General features: G+C 39.3%; 1 protein-coding gene across 4 annotated transcripts in view; it reads left to right on the top strand.

Moving 5' to 3' along the window:
- The window catches only part of LOC126268154 (transmembrane and coiled-coil domains protein 2), a 201,442-nt gene that overhangs the window by 91,581 nt on the left and 86,706 nt on the right, over nt 1-23,155 (top strand). For 3 of the 4 annotated variants that reach the window (XM_049973700.1, XM_049973696.1, XM_049973697.1), the window contains one exon: nt 9,280-9,324. The exons of the other annotated variant lie outside the window; for it this stretch is intronic. In XM_049973700.1, coding sequence (XP_049829657.1) covers nt 9,280-9,324 — 45 coding nt within the window. The remainder of the gene's footprint in view (nt 1-9,279; nt 9,325-23,155) is intronic. 4 annotated transcript variants of the gene reach the window in all.

A 23,155-nucleotide genomic window follows, 5' to 3' on the forward strand; every position in this document is an offset into this window, starting at 1 on the left:
TGTCAGTGATTACATTGTTCTCTCTAGTTCTGCTTATGCACCTGTTTGTAATAAACTCACTCAGATTTGTAATGATTTCACTCAGATCTGTACAGTAATAGTAATAGTAGTAGTAGTAGTAGTAGTAGTAACAATAATAAAAATAATAATAATAATAATTATTATTATTATTATTACTACTGCTGTGAGTCTCTAAAAGTTCTGTATCTCCTTTGTGTGTCATCACTTTCTGTTTGATGTAAAAATTGTCTCACCCAATCAACTTTATTGATAAGGGCTCTCATAACTGTCTTCATACTTCGGATTGTAGATGTCTCGTGACCCCAATTTATATCAATTATTGATAAAATTATTTAATTGGATAGATAAAAAATGTACTCGCCAAGCAGTGGCAGAAAAGACTGTTGTGGTTGGCAAGCTTTCAAACTAGGGCTCCTTCTTCAGGCAGAAGGGTTGAAGGTGAAGGAAAAGGACCGGTGAGACTTACCGCAGGTTAGGGGAGACTTACCGTACGGGATGAGAAGGAAAGACTGATTGTTGGTCACTGCATTGGATGAGATTTGAAAACCTGAGAGCTTTGGGGTGGAAGACTGTCATTTGCCATTTTAATTTCCTATATCTTTCATTGTCTTTTGCATCTATTTTTCACTGCACCCTTCCACCTCTGTTACGTACAATGCACTTAGCTTGTCACTCTTATTAACTTGTGCGAGATGTTTTAGTAGTAATCTCTGTCTTGCGTATTACTCTGTCTTCCACCTTGAAGCTCTCAGGTTTTCAAATCTCATCTGATGCAGTCTCCAACAGGCAGTCTTTCCTTCTCACCCCGTGTGGTAAGTGTCCCCTGACTGATGGTTTTGAGTGACTTTCCTAAAATCTACCCCTTTTCATAGACCTCTCCATCCTTTTCCTTCACACTTCTTTCTTCCCCTTCAACCCTTCTGCCTGAAGGAGGAGCCACTGGCTCCAAAAGCTTGCCAGTCACAACAGTCTTTTATGTGTGTGTTCTGCTACTGCTTGGCGAGTAGATTTCTTATCTATCTAGTTAAATAATTTTATGACATCAGCTACAGATAAGTACAATTTCTTGCCTTATTCCTTTTCCAAGGATTCTGTTACTGTTGCATCTGCCTCTAGCTATATTTCTTATCATACTGCAGATTGATAATGCTATTCTGTGTACACATTGACAAACACTTCACAAAAAATGCAGTTTCAGTGTAGGGTATGTCTTGCTTTTTCATCTTGTTACATTCCCCAGTTGTATGCATCTCCGTCCATGATAAGTAACACCATGCAAAACCATGTCTGCCTCTGTCCATGCTGGTGGCAACACACTTCTAAAGCTTCTAATAAATGTACATCTCATTTGGAGTTGAATCTGTTAGCAATATTCTGTAGGAATTGCATCTGTCTTCACATGGTGTCACGCTGTCGATGTGCAACCAATATGTATGGTCAAATATGCAGCCTCAGTTCTTAGCCCAGTCACAAGGGCACCGTGTAACATGTTATACTTGCTGAAGGTTACACACTTAGTGCCCTTTTTTCACCAGCTCGTTAACCTGTGTAACATATGCTGTTAGCCTATCTTGCTTTAAGGCCACTTCCTGGACTTTGAAATCTGGACTTGTGATCTTTGTGCACTGAATGTGTAAATATTTTCCACTGTAACAATGTGCTGCTGATCTCACTGTTGGTGTTGTTTACGTCGAAGGCCCTCTCATTGTGTTTCGCATTCTACTCGTTCTTGAAATTTGTGTGGTTTTGTTCAATGTTACTGACAGCAATATTTTGGCTCTCTGATAAATATTTTCTCAACTTGTTAACTACAACCTGCTGATGCTGAATTATAATCTCCCTTTCTTTTTTAAACTACTTTGCAGTACTTGCCTTCAATTTGCATTTCTTTCATAAATTTCTTTTAACTGTTCATAGTATGCTCTTGACCATTTTTTTTCTTTTTTTCTTTTCTTTTTGCAAGATTGTGTTCACTCTGTAAACATACTTACATCATACTAGGGAAATCTCTACCATGGGGTTGTCCATTTTCACTTCCTGTTGCTTAATTTTTGATATTGGTGTGAACGAATGTTGCGTCACTACTTCTAGTGTACTATTCATACCAAAATTAATTTGTCTATAACCATATTCCAAATAAACCGAATCTACAGACATTTCTTTCTTTGTGGTGACTTTAATTAATTCATCGCTTTCGATATTAGTCATCTTGCCCTTGTTATCCATCTTGTATTTACTACAACACGGCACACAAAGGAATCCTAGCTCAGCACAGCATAACGCTCAGTCTCTCATAAAACTGTTTGTAAATAAATGCAGCACACTAATTACACTGTATGTCATGCTTCACATCAATGGAATACCATGAAATACTGTGCCCTTTGCACAGGAATTAGGCGACACTTATTCTGTCTGGCCTCGGTGATGTGCTTGTTACTGGTGCATGACAAAATAGTATACAATGCAAAGAGTAAAACCAAAACAGTGAATAGTACACTAGAAGTCATTAAATAGGAAGCAAGAAGACATAAAAAAAGCATAGTATATTACTGATAAGAGTGTGGTATAACATAATTGATTCACACCACTCAACAAAGTATGTGAATGACCGTTTTCATAGGCCTAGCACCTGTAAATGATTGTGCTCTAGTTACAATGCTTCTACTACCAACAACAAAACATGAAGTCAGTAAAATGGTACAAAAACTTAAAAAAAAGATAGGTGTAGACAAAGTACCAACATGTGTGCTGAAACAATGCATACAGAGTATATGAGTTCTGCTCAAGAAATGTAATACAAAATGTAGAGACAACTTCTGACCCCATTATGCTGCTATCATCATTCTCAAAAACAATAGAATCAACTTTGAAAGACAGGTTAATGAATTACTTCAATAAATAAAACCTTCTAAGTGAATCTTAGTTTGGCTTCCGAAATGATAACAATACAGAATGAGCTGTAGGACAATTCACAAAATGAGTACTTGATGCTCTTGACAAGGATGAGTGTGCTGCAGCCATGTTATTAGACCTTTCTAAGGCTTATGATACTGGTGTGCTTCTGGGTTTTCTGCCAAGTTGTTGTTTCAGTTTCACTTTAAATAATGCTCTGACTCCAACACTCAATTTATTAAAATCTCACCCACTAACACATCCACCAAAGTTAGAAGGCACAGTGAGAATTTTGTTTCATAGAATCAGTGACAGCTCCAAAAAATAAAAGCATCAGATGGCCTAGTGGGCATCAGAAATAGAATTTGGCTACAAATAACAGTGTGAGACCAACAGTTGTTCACAATCTGACTGGAGTCCAGGCAGTGAGAATATATAATGGCAAAACTTTCAGCATCTGAAGAAGGCAGCTGGGTCAGTTGTTGAAATATTGTGCATAAAATGAAAACGACAACTTCTCAGGAGAATACCTGGAAGTGCACCATTAATCAATTGTGACAAGAAAACTTGAGGGGTCACATAGGTCTTGATACTGTTGACTATAAGCTTCCACTAAATGAACTAGAATCATTAGGAAGTCAGAGTATCATATTGGGACCAATACTTTTTCTGATGCAGATAAGTGACTTTTCCAATAGCATTAGCTAGGACTGGGCATATGGTACTCGCGTCTGAACGGAATAGTGTGTTCCTAATGCACCATAGTTCCCAATATACTCTGACGTGTTTGATGAAAATTCATGTGACATTTGACTCGTGCAGATGATTACAAAGGGTAAGCAAAAACTGCACACTAGCCACAAGGAGCAATTTTTTGTCCTGGTTAACTTTGACAGTTTCATGAAACACAGGTGGAATAGCATTAAATTGTGTCACTACACAAATTCCTGTTGTATTTCAACAAATTGATTATAGAGAGTTCTTACACAGTTACTAGTATGTACAAATGTATAAACATCTTGCTGATTTTAAAGTAAGGATAGCAAGGTGAAAATGTTGTCCCGAAACAGATCTTATTTGACTGTAGCCTGTACAATGTTTCATTTGTGTATGGGAGATCATAATGATTTAGCAAGTGGAATGCAAATGTGAATTTCAAACTGTGTTTACGTATTAGAATAACAAGTAAAAATGCTACCAAATTTTAATCAGTTTGCAAATTAAAAAAAAAAAAAATTGTGTTAAACTGACTGTAATTGATATCGCAAGAATAAATTACACCAGAAAGACCCAACTTGTGAGAGGGCTCTGTGTGGCAAACTTATAAAAATATTCTTGAAATATATTCAGCTTGAGTGCATTACTCATTTACTTTTTCTTTTGTATACGTTAAGTAAGTTTCCACTGGATTCTAAATCCATCTACGTTTTTTGAATGAACATGTTCAAACATACTTTCAGTATGGATATCAGAATTACACTAAAATGATTTACAGTTATTTTACAGAACATTTTTTATATACAATATTGATGAATGTTTTTCCACAAAGAATCTTCAGGTTGCTTATTCTGAGCGGAGGCCCCGTATGTGCTTCATACTGCGTTGGAAACACTCTGCTGTACTTGCCATGATGCAAAGGCATCTGCTGTTGAACTCCAACCACTGCATGCTGCCCAAGGCATACTTCAAACAAATAATGAAACAACACAAACATACATTTGTGCTGGGACTTATTGTACGTATTAAAAATACGTATTGCCAAGCTATATTGTTTGAAGTGCGTAATCTTTAACGTAACACTAATAAACTACACATTCACTCATTTAAAGACAATGAGGGTACAGAAAACTTCACACCTGTGGCTATTGAGGAAAAAAAGCCGAATTTAAGTATGAATAGTTCTGTACCCTCACACTTGGAGTTAGTATCGTTAGGTCAGTAAATCACAGGATAAGCAAAAGGTTAAGAATTGGACAGAATCATGATTTCAGTTTTTTATTTACTTATTTATTATTATTAGTTGCCATTGTTACATGTGACCTGCACTCTAGACGGTATTTCAATCCATATTTCACAGTTATTTTTATTATAAAATCCATAATGCATTAAAAATGCTAAGAGAGGTCATGGTATAGTACCAAAAAAAGTCACTGGATCACTGGTCGATCGAAAGATTGAGCAGAATGTGAGATTTCTGAAGCTGTGATTTAAACTGGTTGAACACTTAATTGTGCTTAAGTACAGCACTAGTGTCACTTGTGGCAAAAAATTCTGTTTGCAGATGACAGCACCATTGTAGTCACTGAGAAAACAAGTGAACTACTTGCACAATTTCTTAGCATCAGTAACATGACATGGAACATTAAGAAAACAAATGCCATGAATTTCAGTTTGAAAAGGGAAAATGATGCTATAGACAGCATATCAGACACAATTTGTAGGACTGAATATTGATTCATGTTTGAAGTGGTGTTAACTCTCAAAGATACTAGCAGACATAATGTCATCAGCATGTTATGCCTTTAGTATTGTCATCAGTGTGCAGCAGTCTGCGTCTTTGTGTTACATACTGTTCACTCTATTATTAACTATGGGCTTCTTTTCTGGGGAACAAAATGTGAGCAACAATGTCCATACTGAAAAAAATTGTTAAAAACCAAGGTTCTTGCAAGGATCTGTTCGAAACACTGGAAACTTTGACTGTGCTTCGTGAGTACATTTACCAATCGATAATTGCAGCTCAAACACGTCTGTTCATGACCATGGAACAAAACCTAGACTGAACGTACATTTAGCACTAAAGAGTAAAGATAACTCAAAACAGCGTTTTTTACCAAGGAGTAATGCTATACAGTAAAGTACTGAAGGATATTGAAGAAATTACTGAAATGAACTTACTTTAAAAACCTGTTAAAAAGTACCTGTTAAACAAGACTTTCTGTACAGTGAAGGGGTACTTAATAACACAAAGTAGGATTTTTTCCCCCACTGAAAACCTGACTCCAGAGACTGTGCAAAGTATAATATTAACTCCTTAACCTCTTTCTGATCCTAACATCTCACTCATTATAGATGGAAGCTGACTCAGTTCTCCAGGCTAGCAAATATGAAGTTGTGATACACAAAGTGGAAACCAAACATTGTCATTATGGTCCCCAATGTCAGCTGATAGTGTGTGTTGTGTTAAATTATGAAGCAAAAATGTGTATAGTGTATGCAGTGACCAGTAGTGAGAAATGAATGAACAGTATAGCACTAACTAACCTTTTACGTTATTAAATAACTTCATTACAAAACAGTATTGTACAATAGGGAGGATGGAGGTCCCAGGTTTCATCTGGCCAGCTTGATTTTGGTTTACGGTGCTTTGCTTAAATTACTTCAGGCATCTGTTGGCTTGGTTGCTACTACACGGCCAGGGCCAACTACCCATCCCCATCAAACTCGACCTGTGTGCATATGAATGCCTTTATGTATGACTTGTGTAATTTTTATCCTTAAATTGTAATACCAAGGCATGTCCTTATCAAAGTGATGTACAGGTAAATAAAACTGCTGTTTTTGTTTGTTGCTCTCTTTTGTTTTGTAACACCTCTGCTCAATGTTCACTTTTATTTCAATATAAAAAAAATATGAATGGAGTCACACACTGTCACAGGTAGAACTCCTTTTTTACTTCTTTAAATAATTAAAAACTTCACTCAAGTTTATGGCAATCGGATGTGTGAAAAGGTTTTTTTTTACAGAAGTACACAGGTAGCTATTAAACTGAACCATGCACACTTCAGCCTATATGTGTATGGAACTATACAGGGTGGAGAAAAATTGTCACAAAATTTTAACCCTGGATAGCCGATGCCAGTAGGAACGAAAATTACTACTGTTGTATTGGTTGAAAATGCACTATTTTTAAACTATAGAAACTTGGTGCCACACGCTCCGATTGGCTGTAGGTTGGTTGATGGGCAGCACTATGGTTGTCGGTTCACACATACAAACGTCCCTTGCCCGTAACTGCCCCAACGTCATATGAACATGGGTCGTATAGGTCTTGCTGTTTGTCTCCACCTCAAGTCAGAGGCATTAGCACATAAGCTTCTCTTCGGGGCACAAACACATCACCTGTGATTTAGTGATGAAGGAAGCATGGTGGCACATTATTCATTTGAAGAACGACGAGATGTGGTTTGTGTTTATGGACTACCTCCTCTACCTTCCGGGTCAAATTACCTTCCTTTTTGCAAGAAACTCTACCCGGCCTTCTGGAAGATGTTCCTCTGGACATACGGCTACGCATGTGGTCGCAGCATGATGGGGCACCCGCACATAAGTCGTGCTGTGCGCAGATATTTAAATGAACTCTTCAACAGCTGGGTAATTGGCAGAGTTGCTCGAAGGACGTGGCCCCTGCGATCACCAGACCTCACACCACCAGAATTTTTGCTGTGGGGATGCTTCAAGGTTCTTGTTCACCAACCCAGACATGAACCACCTAGAAGTGAAGAGGAATTAATGGATCGCATTCAAGATGCTGCCAGTTACATCAGGGCAACGCCAGAAATCTTTGAAAGAGTTCAGCAAAACACCATTTGATGTTATGAAGCTTGTGTCATGTCAGAGGATTGCCAGTTCGAGCAACTGCTTTAAGTAAACAATGTCCTAGCTACAGAAAAGGCCCTTTTCAGGGCCAACTCAACTATCCAGGGTTAAAATTTCGTGACACAATTTTTCTCCACCCTGTATTTAATGATGAGTACTGATGTCACTGAAATTAAACAGTTTGTTTCCTCACTTGTAAAAAGTTTATGGCTCCTCGTTAACTTCTCTCAATCGAACATCAATAACTCTGATTAGCAACAGAAGTTAGTTTCTTTCAACTAACTCGTGTCACAAGTATTTCAGATGTTTGTGTACTTCCCCTTAAATTGTTCAAAACTACTTGTGATATTCTACTTTGGTACACATTCACCTAAGAAATTAGTCTGCTACCAATGTCTACCCTACATTTATCAACCTGCAATCTTCAGACTGCTCAAAACTCAAAAATGTACACTTTGTTGCTTAACAAGGTTACTTCTCTTGAATATTCAGTCACAAATGTGACTCAGATACTTTCCATAATCACTTTTGTACTTGTTTGTCTGCACTTGTGGGCCACTGCTCAGCCATCACCCTTGCTCTCTAGCCACTGACTGACTCACTCCAACATCTCCAAAGCACATGAAATCTGCCTTGTATTCGCCAGCCCTTGCTGTGTAACTTCCAGAACCTTGTGTAATGTCAGCGATATCATTACCACCAGATATGCGCTACTGATACTGGTCTTTAGGAAAGGTGTTGATAATAGCACCATTATAGTAGAACTTGTCCTATGCATCAGTGAGTCATCAGTTTGGTTTGGGGAGGGAAGTGTGGGGGGAAAAAAACTGTAAAGTGAGACTAGATTTTGACAGCAATAAGCAGGTTCAAATAAATGTATGCTGCAGTAGTTGTGCAGAGATGAAGAGACTTGCACGGTATAGACAAGCGGGGATAGTTGCATCAGTCCAGTCTTCGGACTGAAGACCACAACAGCTACTAAAGAGCTGATGAGCCCAAGCAAATTCAGCGATTTTCTCAGTAATGATGAATTTACTTTTTATTATTTTTTTATTAATTTCTTTTTACTGGCATGTGTTTCATAGTCATAAATAAGAATAACCAGCACCTCCACAAACCATGGACCTTCCTTGGGTAGGGTGGCTTGCATGCCACAGCAATATGGATGGCTGTATGAGAAGTGTGACCACAGCAGCGAGGTATCGACAGAGAGGCCATCTAACATATTGTTCCTGAAGAGGAACAGAAACTTTTCCAGTAGTTGTGAGGGCAACAGTCTGGGTGATTATCTGACCTGACACAGTAGTGTTAGCCAATATGGCTTTTGTATTCATTCCTGAAATTTCTGGCAAACTGCAGAGGTTTGTAACTTCCTGTCATGGCTGTTTCAACTCGGGCTTGTGGCCATCTTCATGTGTATACATTTGCTTCTGTTTCTTCCATCAAATTAGAAAATCTTCAGCCAAATGTAGGAACTGCAAGAATGAAATGCAAGTGGAAAAATGGCTGCCAAGAAATGAATAATTGTGACAGCTATAATGAGGGGGAACAATACATCACCATTTCATAACAGTATAGTAAGCTTTTCTTAAAATTTGTGATTTTGTTGTTTGTCATTGTTCTGCATTTTATTGTATTTGCTTGAAGTGTTCTGTGTTTGTGTGAATATACCCAACCCCTCATTTTTTTTAAGATGAGGAATAAAAAAACAAATAAATAAGGGATTAGTTGGATATTTTGTCATGATGTCGCATTGTTTGCTTTCAGAAATGTTGGTGGCAACATTCGTGATGGTATCACAGGGTTTTCAGGGTGAGCATTAGCAAACTTAGTAAATGAAGACTAGGCAGTTCTAACAATTTCTGTTAGCTCTCTTTTGAATGTTGGTGTTGCTTGGTTTAGTTATTTGCATGTTAGTGTTGGTTTGCAGCATAACATAGCAGCATTTGTTTGGTGTGAACAGACATTAAAAAGCTTGCTGTCAGTAAGACTGATAAATTCTATTATACATGTGTACTCAAATTGTTAGATATCTATAACATAGGATAAGTGGCAGACAATCACAATTAAGACATTCACTTGTAGCCACAGCCATTGTCAGTAAAAGAGAGACACTCCGCTCCCGTAACTATTCCGGCGTCACCCTAAAGCAACATACTGTTCCCACACCCTTCAGCCAACAGTTTCCACCCCCTGTGTTCTATCATCTCCCCTCCACTTTCATCATCTCCCACCCTGTTTCTTTGCAGCCTTCTACCAGTGCATATGCCCATCTTTCCCTGCTCCTCTCTGGTTTTGAACCTTTTTCCCCACCTCCCTGCCCCATAACCTCCTGATGCTGCATCTGTTAACAGTCTAGGCCCTGCACTTTTCAGCAGACAGCAATCGTCTCTGTCCCCATCCATACACTTCTATCCCCTTCCCTCTTCCCGTCCAGATTTCTGCGTGCATTCCATATGGTGCATTCCAGCTTGAGATGATGTAGTTGGTCATCATGTGTGCATGAGATGTGCTTGCTTGGTTGCTCACACGTGTGCGTGTGTGTTTTTTACTGATAAAGGCTGTGGCTAAAAGTTGGATGTGAGTGTTTTGTAATTGTGACTGTCTGCAACTGGACACGTCTTCTTTACGGTAAGCAGGAATCTGTATTTTTCTACATTGTTGATATTCCTACCTGAAGTTTCCATTGTTTGATGTAACATAGGTTATTTCTTTAGTAATTGCAAAATCTAAAAGTTGCTTCCCTTAGTTTCATTCACTTGTAACATTTAAAGTAATAAGCAGTGTGCATAGAGGCTTTATCATTCTTCATAACAGAGGTGGGAGGGGAATGATGGAAAGTAGACAGGTAAGAAAATGAAAGATGAAGGAAACTAAAATGGAGTGTAGAAAGGAGTCGTTGCTTTGAAGAAATGCTGAAATGGTAGAAATTAATGTAAATTCAGGCCATTGGATGACAAGAACCAAGGACATGTTGTAGTGCTAGTTCCCATCGAGGAGTTCTGAGAAACTTGTGTCTGTGGCAAGAATCCAGATGGTGCTTTTGGTGAAACAGGCATCGAGGTCACAACTGTCATGTTGTAGAGCACGCTCTGCCACAGGATATTGTTTGTTGCCAGTGTTCACCGTCTGCCTGTGCCCATTCATCCTAACCCATAATTTGGTGGTAGTCATGCCGGTGTAAAAGGCCGAACAGTGTTTACATAAAAGCAAAATATATGACGTGTCATTTCATAAGTGGCTCTCCCTTTGATTGCACATGTTTTGCCAGTTACAGGGCTGGTATAGGTGGTGGTAGGCAGGTGCATAGGCCAAGTCTTCCAGCAGGCATGGTTACAGAAGTAGGAACAACAGGTTAGGGAGATGGGTGCAGAAGGGGGAAAGGGTCTGACAAGAATATTGTGGAGATTAGGACGATGTTGAAAAAACTGTTCCAGGTGCGGTGGGCAAAATCTCAGACAGAATTTATCTCATTTCAAAGCATGATTTTAGGAAGTCATGGCCTTGTCAAAGTAGCTGATTAATACATTCCAGACCAGCATAATACTCGGTGACTAGTGGCGTGCTCCAAAGTTGTTATTTGGAGAGATCAGCAGTACCAGGACTGGATGTGAGGGTCTGGGAAATCTGATTTTGACTAAGCTTGTGGGAGAATTACTTCCATTGAAGGCTAAGGTGAGAATGGTGGTGTATTCCTGTAAAGAGTTTGCTTCTGAGCAAATACATTTGCCCCACGAACCCTCCTACCACCACCTATATCGGCCCTTCAAATGGCAAAACATATTCTATCAAAGGGAGAGCCATCTGTGAAATGACATGTCATATTCCAGCTGTTATGTAAACTCTGATCAGCCTTTTATATTGGAATGACTACCACCAAATTATCAGTAAGTGTGAATGAGCATGGGCAGAGATTGTGTACTGGCAATACACAATATCCTGTTGCATGCTCTACATGACAATCATGAGCTTGGTGAATGTTTCACTACATGCGCAATCTGGATTCTTCCCACAGACACCAGTTTCTCAGAATTCCACAGGTGAGAACTAGCACTACAACATGTCCTTTGTTTTCGTCACTCACCTGGCCTTAACTTACATTAACTTCTTCAGTCTCAGCATTTCTTCTCAGCAACCACTCCTTTCTTCACTCTGTTTTAGTTTTCTACATCTTTCATTTTCTTAGCTGTCTATTTTTTGCTGATGCCCTTCCATCTCTCATGTAGAATACACTCAGCTTTTCACTCCTATTAACTCGTACATGACGTTTTAGCAGTAATCTCTGTCTAGCATATTACCCTGTCTGCCACCTTTAAGCTCCCAGGTTTTCAAATCTTGTCCAGTACAGTTTCCAACAATCAGTCCTTCCTTCTCATCCTGTCCAGTGTCTCCCCTGACTCACGGTTCTGGGTGACTTTTCCAAAATCTGCCCTTTTTCCTAGACCTGTCCAGTCCTATTCCTTGTCCTCTCTTCCTTCCTCTTCAACCCTTCTGACTGATAAAGGAACCACAGGCTCTGAAAGGTTGCCTAATTATAACCCTTTATGTATGTGCTCTGCCACTGTTTGGTGAGAACATTTTTTTTATCCATCCAATTACATTGTATTATAGATTGTTTTCTTTGTTATATGAGCATCTATTGTAACATTCATGCAAGGTATGATGGCATGCTGAAAAGTAATGCCTTCAAAATTTATTTATTTATTTATTTTTATTAACATAACTTTGTTGGTGTGTGAGGAGTAATGTGCTGTAATAGTTTCAAATCCGAAGAGTTTGTCCAGATATGAAACACCCTCCCCTTCAGCATGACAGTGCCAGATCACACACAAGTGCTGTGACATTTGTAACAATCCAAAGTCTTGGGTTCATTGTCAGCAGTTATCCTCAGTACAGTCCCAACATGGTCCCATACAATTTTCATTTGTTTCCAACACTTGAATAACTCCTCCTAGGACTCCACAGTGATGAAGAAGTACAACCGGACGTGAGGTTGTGGCCATGTCAGCAGTCAAAGTTCCTACAATGACTATATCAACAAACTACTCTCTCGTGTGGCGAAACGTGTTCTTTGCCAGGGTGACTATATTGAGAAGTGAATATGTAGACATGAAGAGTACAAATGTAGAATATTAAAAATGTTTGTTTTATTTGAAAAGCTTTAAGTGTTGTAACATAAAAATTCAGAGGCACCACGTTTTAGTTTGCCCTCATGTTTGTCACTTTCTATTTTTACATCTTTGTGAGCTCTTTGTGTTTAGCACCTGGTTGCACAAAACTTTTCTTAGCTACAACCTTTCAATAAAGCCAAATGTGAAAAATTCTCAGACTGGCAACAAAGATTGTTTCTTATTAGGTAAGAAATACACTTGATGTTTGATGTAATGCTGTCTTTGATCTTGGCACTTTGTCCTACATTTATCCAATGAGAAGATTCCAGAGTACAGCTGTGAAAGATTTGAAAAATATAAATTTATGGCCACCATGACCTCTTTATTCGATTCCAACAGTTTGCTAGCCACAAATTTATTTGTATATGGAAATATGGAGGCGGAAATTAGACAGCACCAGATCTGACAAGTAGGAGAGATGCTTCAATTATTTAATCTTAAATACCTCAATTTTTTCCACCAATACTTTATTTTTTTCCTTTGCCAAAACACTTCTGTGAGTACAAGCATTTTCATTGTGAATCTCTCTCTCTCTCTCTCTCTCTCTCTCTCTCTCTCTGAAACAGCTTCTCCCTGCAGGAACCCCTTGAGTGTGAAGTTGCCCCACATATTTTCTGTCATGCAACCACAGTATTGGCTGCTAATGGCAACAGAAGGTGGGAACACAGGTATCTAACAGTAAGTACAGCATGAGGCTGTGGAGTGTCGTTGACCTGCTTAGTAGACAAATAATCCACAGCAGTGCTACAATACCAGTGATGTTGAGACAAAGCAGAGCAGTGGCAATGATAAACAAAGCCAACATTGTGTTATATTGACACCAACAGTTGCCAAAGTTGAGATTTCATCAGAAAGGAACCCGAGGAGTTCCCCAGAGTGAGAAAGAAGTGGCAGATTGAAATATTAGCATTTCTGCAACGTAAGTCCATGGAATGTGTGGTGTCATATGCACAACTGTGCGGACAACGTACATGAGTACAATAATGACGATATGTGCTTAACAGTTGAAAGTGATGTTGAAACAGATGTGAAGCCATGTAGTTCATCATCCTTGTTGGACAGCAAACCACAATCCCATTTCAGTGAAATGTAATAAAAGGCAATTATTGTCAAGTACACTTGTCACGAAAACTGATGTTTGCACATTTCAAGGATACTCCATACATTTCACAGGATCTATTACATTATGCTATAGACGCCTTCCTAAGAGACAATCACCATTCCTTCTGAACTGACTATGCAAATGTAGACTAGATGTGGCTCAAATTCAAAGATATAGTAGCAACAGCAATTGAGAGATTCATACCACATAAATTGGTAAGAGATGGAACGGATCCCCCATGGTACACAAAACAGGTCCGAATGCTGTTGCAGAGGCAACGGAAAAAGCATGTGAAGTTCAGAACAACGCGAAATCCCGAAGATTGGCTAAAATTTACATATGCGCGAAATTTGGCACGTACTTTAATGCGAGATGCCTTTAATAGTCCACAACGAAACATTGTCTCGAAATTTGGTAGAAAATCCGAAGAAATTCTGGTCGTATATAAAGTACACAAGCGGCAAGACGCAGTCAATACCTTTGCTGCGCAGTGCCGATGGTACTGTTACCGACGACTGTGCCGCTAAAGCGGAGTTATTCAATGCAGTTTTCCGAAATTCCTTCACCAGGGAAGGTGAATGGAATATACCAGAATTTGAAACACGAAGAGCTGCTAGCATGAGTTTCTTAGAAGAGTAGATACCTTAGGGGTTGCGAAGCAACTCAAATCGCATGATACGGGCAAGTGCTTAGGTCTAGATAGATTGTATACCGATTAGGTTCCTTTCAGATTACGCTGATACAATAGCTCCCTACTTAGCACTCATATACAACCGCTCGCTCACCGATAGATCTGTACCTACAGATTGGAAAATTGCGCAGGTCACACCAGTGTTCAAGAAGGGTAGTAGGAGTAATCCATCTAACTACAGACCTATATCATTGACGTCGGGTTGCAGTAGGGTTTTGGAGCATATACTGTATTCAAACATTATGAATCACCTCGAAGGGAACGATCTATTGACACGTAATCAGCATGGCTTCAGAAAACATCGCTCTTGTGCAACGCAGCTAGCTCTTTATTCGCACGAAGTAGTGGCCGCTATCGACAGGGGATCTCAAGTTGATTCCGTATTTCTAGATTTCCGGAAAGCTTTTGACACTGTTCCTCACAAGTGACTTCTAATCTAGCTGCGGGCCTATGGGGTATCGTCTGAGTTGTGCGACTGGATTCGTGACTTCCTGTCAGGAAGGTCGCAGTTCGTAGTAATAGATGGCAAATCGATTGAAACTGAAGTGATATCAGGTGTTCCTCAGGGAAGCGTCCTGGGACCTCTGCTGTTCCTGATGTATATAAAAGACCTGGGTGACAATCTGAGCAGTTCTCTTAGGTTGTTCGCCGATGATGCTGTAATTTACCGTCTAGTAAGGTCATCCGAAGACCAGTATCAGTTGCAAAGCGATTTAGAAAAGGTTGCTGTATGGTGTGGCAGGTGGCAGTTGACACTAAATAACAAAAAGTGCGAGGTGATCCACAGGAGTTCCAAGTGAAATTCGTTAGAATTCCATTACTCGATAAATAGTACAATTCTCAAGGCTGTCAATTCAACTAAGTACCTGGGTGTTAAAATTACAACCAACTTCAGTTGGAAAGACCACATAGATAATATTGTAGGGAAGGCGAGCCAAAGGTTGTGTTTCATTGGCAGGACACTTAGAAGATGCAACAAGTTCACTAAAGAGACAGCTTACACTACACTCGTTCGTCCTTTGTTAGAATATTGCTGCGTGGTGTGGGATCCTTATCAGGTGGGATTGACAGAGGACATCGAAAGGGTGCAAAAAAGGGCAGCTTGTTTTGTATTATCACGTAATAGGGGAGAGAGTGTGGCAGATATGATACCCGAATTGGGATGGAAGTCATTACAGCAAAGACGTTTTTCGTCGCGGCGAGATCTTTTTACGAAATTTGTCACCAACTTTCTCTTCCGAATGGGGAAATTATTTTGTTGAGCCCAACCTACATAGGTAGGAATGATCATCAAAATAAAATAAGAGAAATCAGAGCTCGAACAGAAAGGTTTAGGTGTTCATTTTTCCTGCGCGCTGTTAGGGAGTGGAATGGTAGAGAGATATTATGATTGTGGTTTGATGAACCCTCAGCCAAGCACTTAAATGTGAATTGCAGAGTAATGATGTAGATGTAGATGCACATCAGATCGAATGCGACATTGATTACAATGATTTCATGGGAAGCAGTGGTTGGTTGCATAATTTGAAACAGTGTTACGCAATTGTAAGAAGTAAGATAACGGAATTTTAAACAGTGTCAACTTGATGATGTGCAGCAAACTGCAGAGTCGGCCCAAAAATTTGTAGATGCGATATTCATAAACTAACTCATACCATCACCATCAACTCTGACCAATCCTGATTTGAAGAGCAAATGCATAGGAAAGCCGACTGTTAATCGGGATCGTAGGCTGGAAAGTTATTTATTGTGCTGTGAGTAGTTGCAGGTGCTCTGCCCCCTATGATTCTTTCTCATGTACGTGATCTAGCAAGGGCAGTAGGGAATATTTACATTGCAGCAAGCAATAGTGGGAAAACGGGTGCAAGAGAGAGACTACTATAGTATGAGCACTGCTTTTGACCAGTATCTGGTCAAAATAACATGCTGTCGCTCGACTCTTGGACTGCCTGTAAAAAATCATACTTCTTTAAAACTCTTAAAAATCATACTCCTAAAATTATCCCTCCTGAAAAGTTATGTTACGTTGCAGTTCACATCACCTGGAACCACTGGACAAATTCAGTCTCTGAATGTTTGTTTTTTCCTTGCGTATAAAAGACATCATCACACTATTTGCAGCTACACTTTAAAGAATGACCAGTTTCATGATAAGCGTAACGACAGAGTGTTACGTATTAGATTGATGTCATCACTGTTCTCATCACCTATTACACCAGCATGATTGTATAGGCATTCTGTAAGAGTGGATACATAGCTGAAATTCTTGCAAGCTTTGTAACTCAAAAGTTCACCATCGATCTTGATGGTGTGTGTGTGTTTGTGATTACTGTGGCACACCATTTTTCATTTGGTGTTCATGGTGCAAGTGAATGGTTTGTTTTGAATGTTGACGATGTCCATTTTATGAAGTGTAATACATACATTCCATAGAAGGTGATCTCTGCTCTTCCTGGACCCTCATCATCTGTCACCATCCTGATGCACATGGGGAGTCATTAGCAGCTAATGGTTTTTTCTATCATTGTTAACCCAACACTACCCTTACTAAAGACTGAACTTGTGACCACACACACTCAAGAGGCTCCTTGTAAGTCATTTCTCAATGACGTCCTTTCTTCTTGCAGTGCTAGTCTAGCACATCCAGAAGATATTCTGTGAAGCGTGGAAAGAAGAAGAGAAGTGCTGCTGAACTGTAGCTATGAAGGCAGGTTGGCACAACCAACAAGAGCTTCATTCACAAAAGGTGTTGGTCCAGGTTCATGCCCTATTCCAGCACACTGTTTTGTCAGGAAGTCTCACAATGATACAGGTTCTGCTGAAGAGTAAAAGACTCCAAATAAATTTGGTCTCTTGTTTGTATGTGGTTAGTCTTCCACAAATGCTACTCCTTCTTAGAGAAAACTGTCTCACAGTTGTTTTCAGCGGAAACATATCATAATCTTTCTTCGGATAAGCCTGTAACGTCTGCAATTTCATATCCCTTCAATTGCAGATTTCAAATTAATAAATAGTTCACTTTCTTCATGTTTTCATTTATGGCTGTAGTTTTGAGAGTTCTTCATGCAAAATATCTTTGACAGGAGTACAAACAAAGTCAAATTCAGTAAACTATTTCTTAATAGTTAAAACCTTCACCAGTCTTTGATGAATTGCCTTTGGTGCTATAATTGTACACAACAGATAGTTTTATGACAGCATGACATTCCAGTTTGTCCATTTGAATAAAATGCTTGCACAATGGAGTGGCTTGTGTGCCTGAATGAAACAGATAGCCGTGCACTAGATGCAACAACTTTGAAGGTATATCTGTGGAGAAGCCAAACTAATGTATGGATACTGAAGAGGGGCAGCAGATTTTTCAGGAGCTGTAGGGAGCAATGGTTAGCAGGATATACTGGTGTTGGGTTGTAACATTATTTTGATACTATCAACACATGAAAAGAAGGGGCAACTATAGCCATTACATTTTCTGAGAACATACAGCTCTACTGTATCTTGTAATTCCAGAGGTACAGTAGTCACCCATTTGGATGTCCAGGCTGGGACTACTGAGGATGAAGATATGATAAATTGACATTCTTCAGGTTGGAGCATGAAATGCGAGAGCTCTTAATTAAGATGATGGGTTAGAGAATTTAAAAAGAGAAATAACTGGATAGAAGTTAGATATATTTGGAATTAGTGAAGCGTTATGGTAGGAATAACAAGAGTTTCTCAGATGAGTGTATGGTTTTCAACACATGATCACATAAGAGCAATGAAGGAATAAATCTAGTAATGAACAAGGAGTGCCAACTTCTGTATAGCTGTTACCAATTCCTTTCCTTAATCTTATCTATTTAAGCCCCACATGAATAATATAGGTATTAACAGTACATTACTTTCTAACATCTTTCCTGCTCCTTGTCATGTGTGTGTGTGTGTGTGTGTGTGTGTGTGTGTGTGTAAACAGACATGACAATCTCAGATATCATTTTGAAAGTGAACACAGATTAGTAACAACTATATGTAATATGCATATTTTGGTACCTCTTAGACAGTTTTGTTAACACTTTGGAGACCAAGCCTGAGCACAGCTCAGGCCAGAACTGTGTGTTAAAAAAACCACACCAGAGTATAGGTCAAGCTGAGATTTTCTTAACGCATAGCACATGTATCTGTCGAAATGAAATTCCTTTGTATGGGAGTACGAACATCTCCCAACCTGCCCCTTGACTGGTGCTGCCTTCTGTTGTCAGTTTCTTGAATTATTTTGAAAGAAACATTAGCAAACGTAACAGATTATGTTGTGACTGTCTGGACCAATATAATCACAGTGACATAATTTTGTGCCTGTGAAACCTTACAACTTGTAAGGTTTCACAGTTAGCTGCTACAAATACGTCATGTTTGTTGAGTGAGCAAGAAATTCTGGAAGTTTGAGTGGAAGAAATTGCTCAATAACCCACCTTTTACTTCTTCATGGGAGGATAATTATATTTGCCATCATCATTACTTTATAATTTATAATCTATCAAAGAACAAAAGTAAGTATGGACAATAAGTCTTGAAGATTGACCATTTTTTAGTATGTTTTACTCTTGACAATAAGTCAGTAACAGCTTAAATAGCCAATTTCATAGGCCCAATATTCTTCTAAGTGTCTGGTCTCCAAAGTTTTAATATTGTTCATACATATTTTTGATAATGTCTGAAGAACCAGACATTGGTGGTGATCTTGCTGCTGTAATAAATTTATGAAATATATATGCAGTTGTGGAATCTTTCTGACATTGGATGCATTAGGTATGAAGATGTTACCTGTTGGTGGCACATGAAAATTTGTGCTAGACGGGAACTTTTCATATTTCCCACTTGTTGCAAGTGGTCGCCTTAACCACTTTAGCTGCCTGATCGCCCAGCTAGGAAGAATCGAAACTTTTGTGTGTCCTGTCCAACACAAATTTTCATGCATCACCAGTAGGTAATATCTTAAACGTAATGCAGCTAATGTCAGAAAGTTTGTGCAACTGTGAATAAACTTCTCGGGTCATATATTGATACTCTCTCCAGTTTAGCTTTTATAAGTACCTATTCATTAACATTACGCAGTCTCACAGTTTGCAGTTGAAAATACCTGTATTATAGCTGTTGTAAATGTGCATGACCATGCCAAACATGTCCAGACAAGTGTGTTGTAATATTTAGAGAATAACTGAATGCTTTTGGGTAGTGTATTACATGGCTAGTAGATTTGTGTCCGTTTTTCAAGTAATTAAAGTTATGTAAATACTGAGATCTTAACAGAAGATTCAGATGCCTCTTGTGTTATTTTCTGTAGATATTATAAAATAACTTATCAAGTATTGTGCTGGAAAGTTATAGGTATATATAATAGAGGGAAACCTTTCACGTGGGAAACATATATCTAAAAACAAAGATGATGTGACTTACCAATCAGAAGCGTTGGCATGTTGATAGACACACAAACAAACACAAATACACACACAAAATTCAAGCTTTCGCAACCAACGGTTGCTTCATCAGGAAAGAGGGAAGGAGAGGGAAAGACGAAAGGATGTGGGTCTCAAGGGAGAGGGTAAGGAGTCATTCCAATCCCAGGAGCGGAAAGACTTACCTTAGGAGGAAAAAAGGATAGGTATACACTTGCGCGCACGCAAACACACACACGCACACACAAGCGCGCGCGCACATCTATCCACACATATACAGACACAAGCAGACATTTGTAAAGGCAAAGAGTTTGGGCATTCCTCTTGCCCAAACTCTTTGCCTTTACAAATGTCTGCTTTTGCGTGTGCGTGTGCGCGCGCGTGCGTGTGTGCATACCTGTCCTTTTTTCCCCCCCTAAGGTAATTCTTTCCGCTCCCGAGATTGGAATGACTCCTTACCCACTCCCTTAAAACCCTCATACTTTCGTCTTTCCCTCTCCTTCCCTCTTTCCTGATACAGCAACCGTTGGTTGCGAAAGCTTGAATTTTGTGTGTGTGTTTGTGTTTGTTTGTGTGTCTATCAACATACCAATGCTTTTGTTTGGTAAGTTAAAGAATCATATTCAGAACTATAAGGAACAAAAGCAAACTGAAATTTAAAAAAAAAAAATCAAAGTGAGTACTGACTCTCTTGTTACACTGCCTTACATTGTAAACTTGTATCTGTAACAAAATTCGGGACTCTGCGTGTCGTATTTCATCTATCAACTATGTTGTGATTCCTTAACTTTCTTCAGCATATTTACTGGCAAAACAGACCACAGGTGTAACAGGTGTACTGCTGACTGTTGTGTCTAGTAGACACACTATTTCTGCTAGCACGCTGTCTCCATCATCAGGTATGGTGAACTGACATCCTGAGACCAAGCAGTTGCCTTATCTTCCTCCCCTCCCTCCAGCCCTCCCTCCTCACTCTCTCTCCCTTACCTCCAGGAATGGTGTCAGTGTTTCATAGATCACAAACTGGCAGAAGTAAAGCTGTGAGGACGGGGCGCGAGTCGTGCTTGGGTAGCTCAGTTGGTAGAGCACTTGCCCGCAAAAGGCAAAGGTCCCGAGTTCGAGTCTCAGTCCAGCACACAGTTTTAATCTGCCATGAATTTTCAACATGAGGATGTATATGTTACGCGACACCCCTTAAGAGTTTGAACAGAATACAGGGTTCAGTTTTTCTCTGGGACGTAATGCTGCTGATGGATGAGGAATTAAATTGAAATTTGGAGAACAGAGGGTTCCACTGTGTATGTTGTGTATCTCGAGGCCTGCCAGACAACAAAGTTAACACTGGAATGTTATTATCCCCACTTTTGAGGATGATTCACATTCTGTGAAATTTAAAATTATGGGCTACCATCGTGATGTTTCCACCCCAATGTAGACTTTTAAATGCCATTGTTGCAGGCATTTTCCTTCCCATTGTATGAAAAACCCAGTTTGTCAAGACTATGGTTAGGCACTTCATCAACACTTGCCTTTCTGTCTCTGTTGCCTTTTCTGATTCTCAAATTGTGATAACATAATTAAGGAACATTAAATCCAGAAATTTAAGGTCTCTGGTTGACTCTCATATTTTGAAGCTTAGAAAAAATGAGACCTTTTATATGCCATTCCAGTGCTATCATCTTTTGCCACTACTATGTCTAGGTCATCAACAGTACCTGGAGTATTGACTCCCTCGATTCCAATGACATTGGCCTCTGCTAGTTGCACAAGGTCCCGGTACTGCCTGTTCCTCTTTGGTTCCAAACCCCATAGTGGATAAGCCTTCACAAGAGTCCTGACCCTCTAATGAATTTTACGATAAAGAGACAAAATCTTTGTCGACGAGCCTGCATGTGTGAAAACTCCCCACACCGCTGGTCTTGGAACCTATATTTGTCAATGTGATTCCTCCCCATCTGGTGATCTGCCTTCCTGTTTTGCAATCTCTGTTGATTTTCAAAGTCAATGTGCCTCCTGTCAGATCCATACTGGTCCCAAGAGAGCTGTAAGTTGATTCACTCTGATGATATCAATGAGTTGGACTGGTTCTTTGTATCTCCAAGATAGGAGTTTAATGCATTAGATCTGAGAATAAAAAATACTATCTCCTCTGCCAGCCACATTGATCATCCCTCTTTAGCTCTTTTTATTTCTACCTCACCCAGTTTCACTTTCTTAGGAATGCCCCATCATATAGCACTCCGATGAAGAGAGGACTTCAAGAATTTCTTACCCTTGTTCCTAGCTGATGACAAAAAAAAACCCTGATTTTTGTGCTTTAAGGTACTGGGGTAAAAACAGTTGTGGGAGTGTGACCCTCCCCCCTCACCCCAGAACTCCCCACCCCCTTCGGCCACCCTCCTCCCCCCTCCCCCCAGCCCCCACATGGTGCCAGGAGGTCAGTTTGTCAGTGTAACTTATGATGGCTGCAGGGTCACTTGTTGAAATGTTATATCCATTGAACACGGAGACCCGGCAGTAAGCCTGTGCACTGTTATGCAAACAGCCATGTGTCTGGTGGGTGAAAACAAGCATTTTGTTCTCCAAGCTTCCCATTTGTTTTTTCTTTATATATTTCAGTATGTGCACTACAATGACTGATTTGTTGATCTAAATGGGTATTTCACTAGGGCTTTTGTCTAGTTTTTACAAGAAGTTTTGCAATGTTCCTTGATTAGTCTGCACGTTTATCAACAATTCAGACAGTTTTTATTCAGAATTAAACTATTACATGTGAGATTAATTTTGCCTCTACACTGGGTTTTGTTTTCATTGTGCCAGTTTTATTTATTGGTTGTAAATCATACTAATTTTAGTAGCTGTCTACAACAGCATTTTCTGAAGAACCGTTACAGCATCCTTTTGCATAATTGTTTTTATTCAATTTTTGTTTTGTTTAAGTTGTATTACCTTCACTGGATACATGTTCATGGAACTTCAGAAGTTTCTCTGTCAACTTCTATTGTCTGAGAGTGCTTTTCCTGCTCCCTGTTTTGTCTTTCCTGTTAATATGCTTTTGAGTGATGTAAGACAGTAATTTTCCAAAACATTGAACTTCGTGGTAGCTCTGTTGTTTGTACTGTCTTACTCTGTGACATAGTAGAGAGAACTTGGAGAATTATGAGAATTTAAACTTGGACACACTTGTAGATGCTAGAATTGTTTGTAAAACTTTAATAAGAGTAGAAATCTAAATACAAAAGGA

The sequence above is a fragment of the Schistocerca gregaria genome, chromosome 4, assembly GCF_023897955.1.
Source record: "Schistocerca gregaria isolate iqSchGreg1 chromosome 4, iqSchGreg1.2, whole genome shotgun sequence".
Taxonomy (NCBI): domain Eukaryota; kingdom Metazoa; phylum Arthropoda; class Insecta; order Orthoptera; family Acrididae; genus Schistocerca; species Schistocerca gregaria.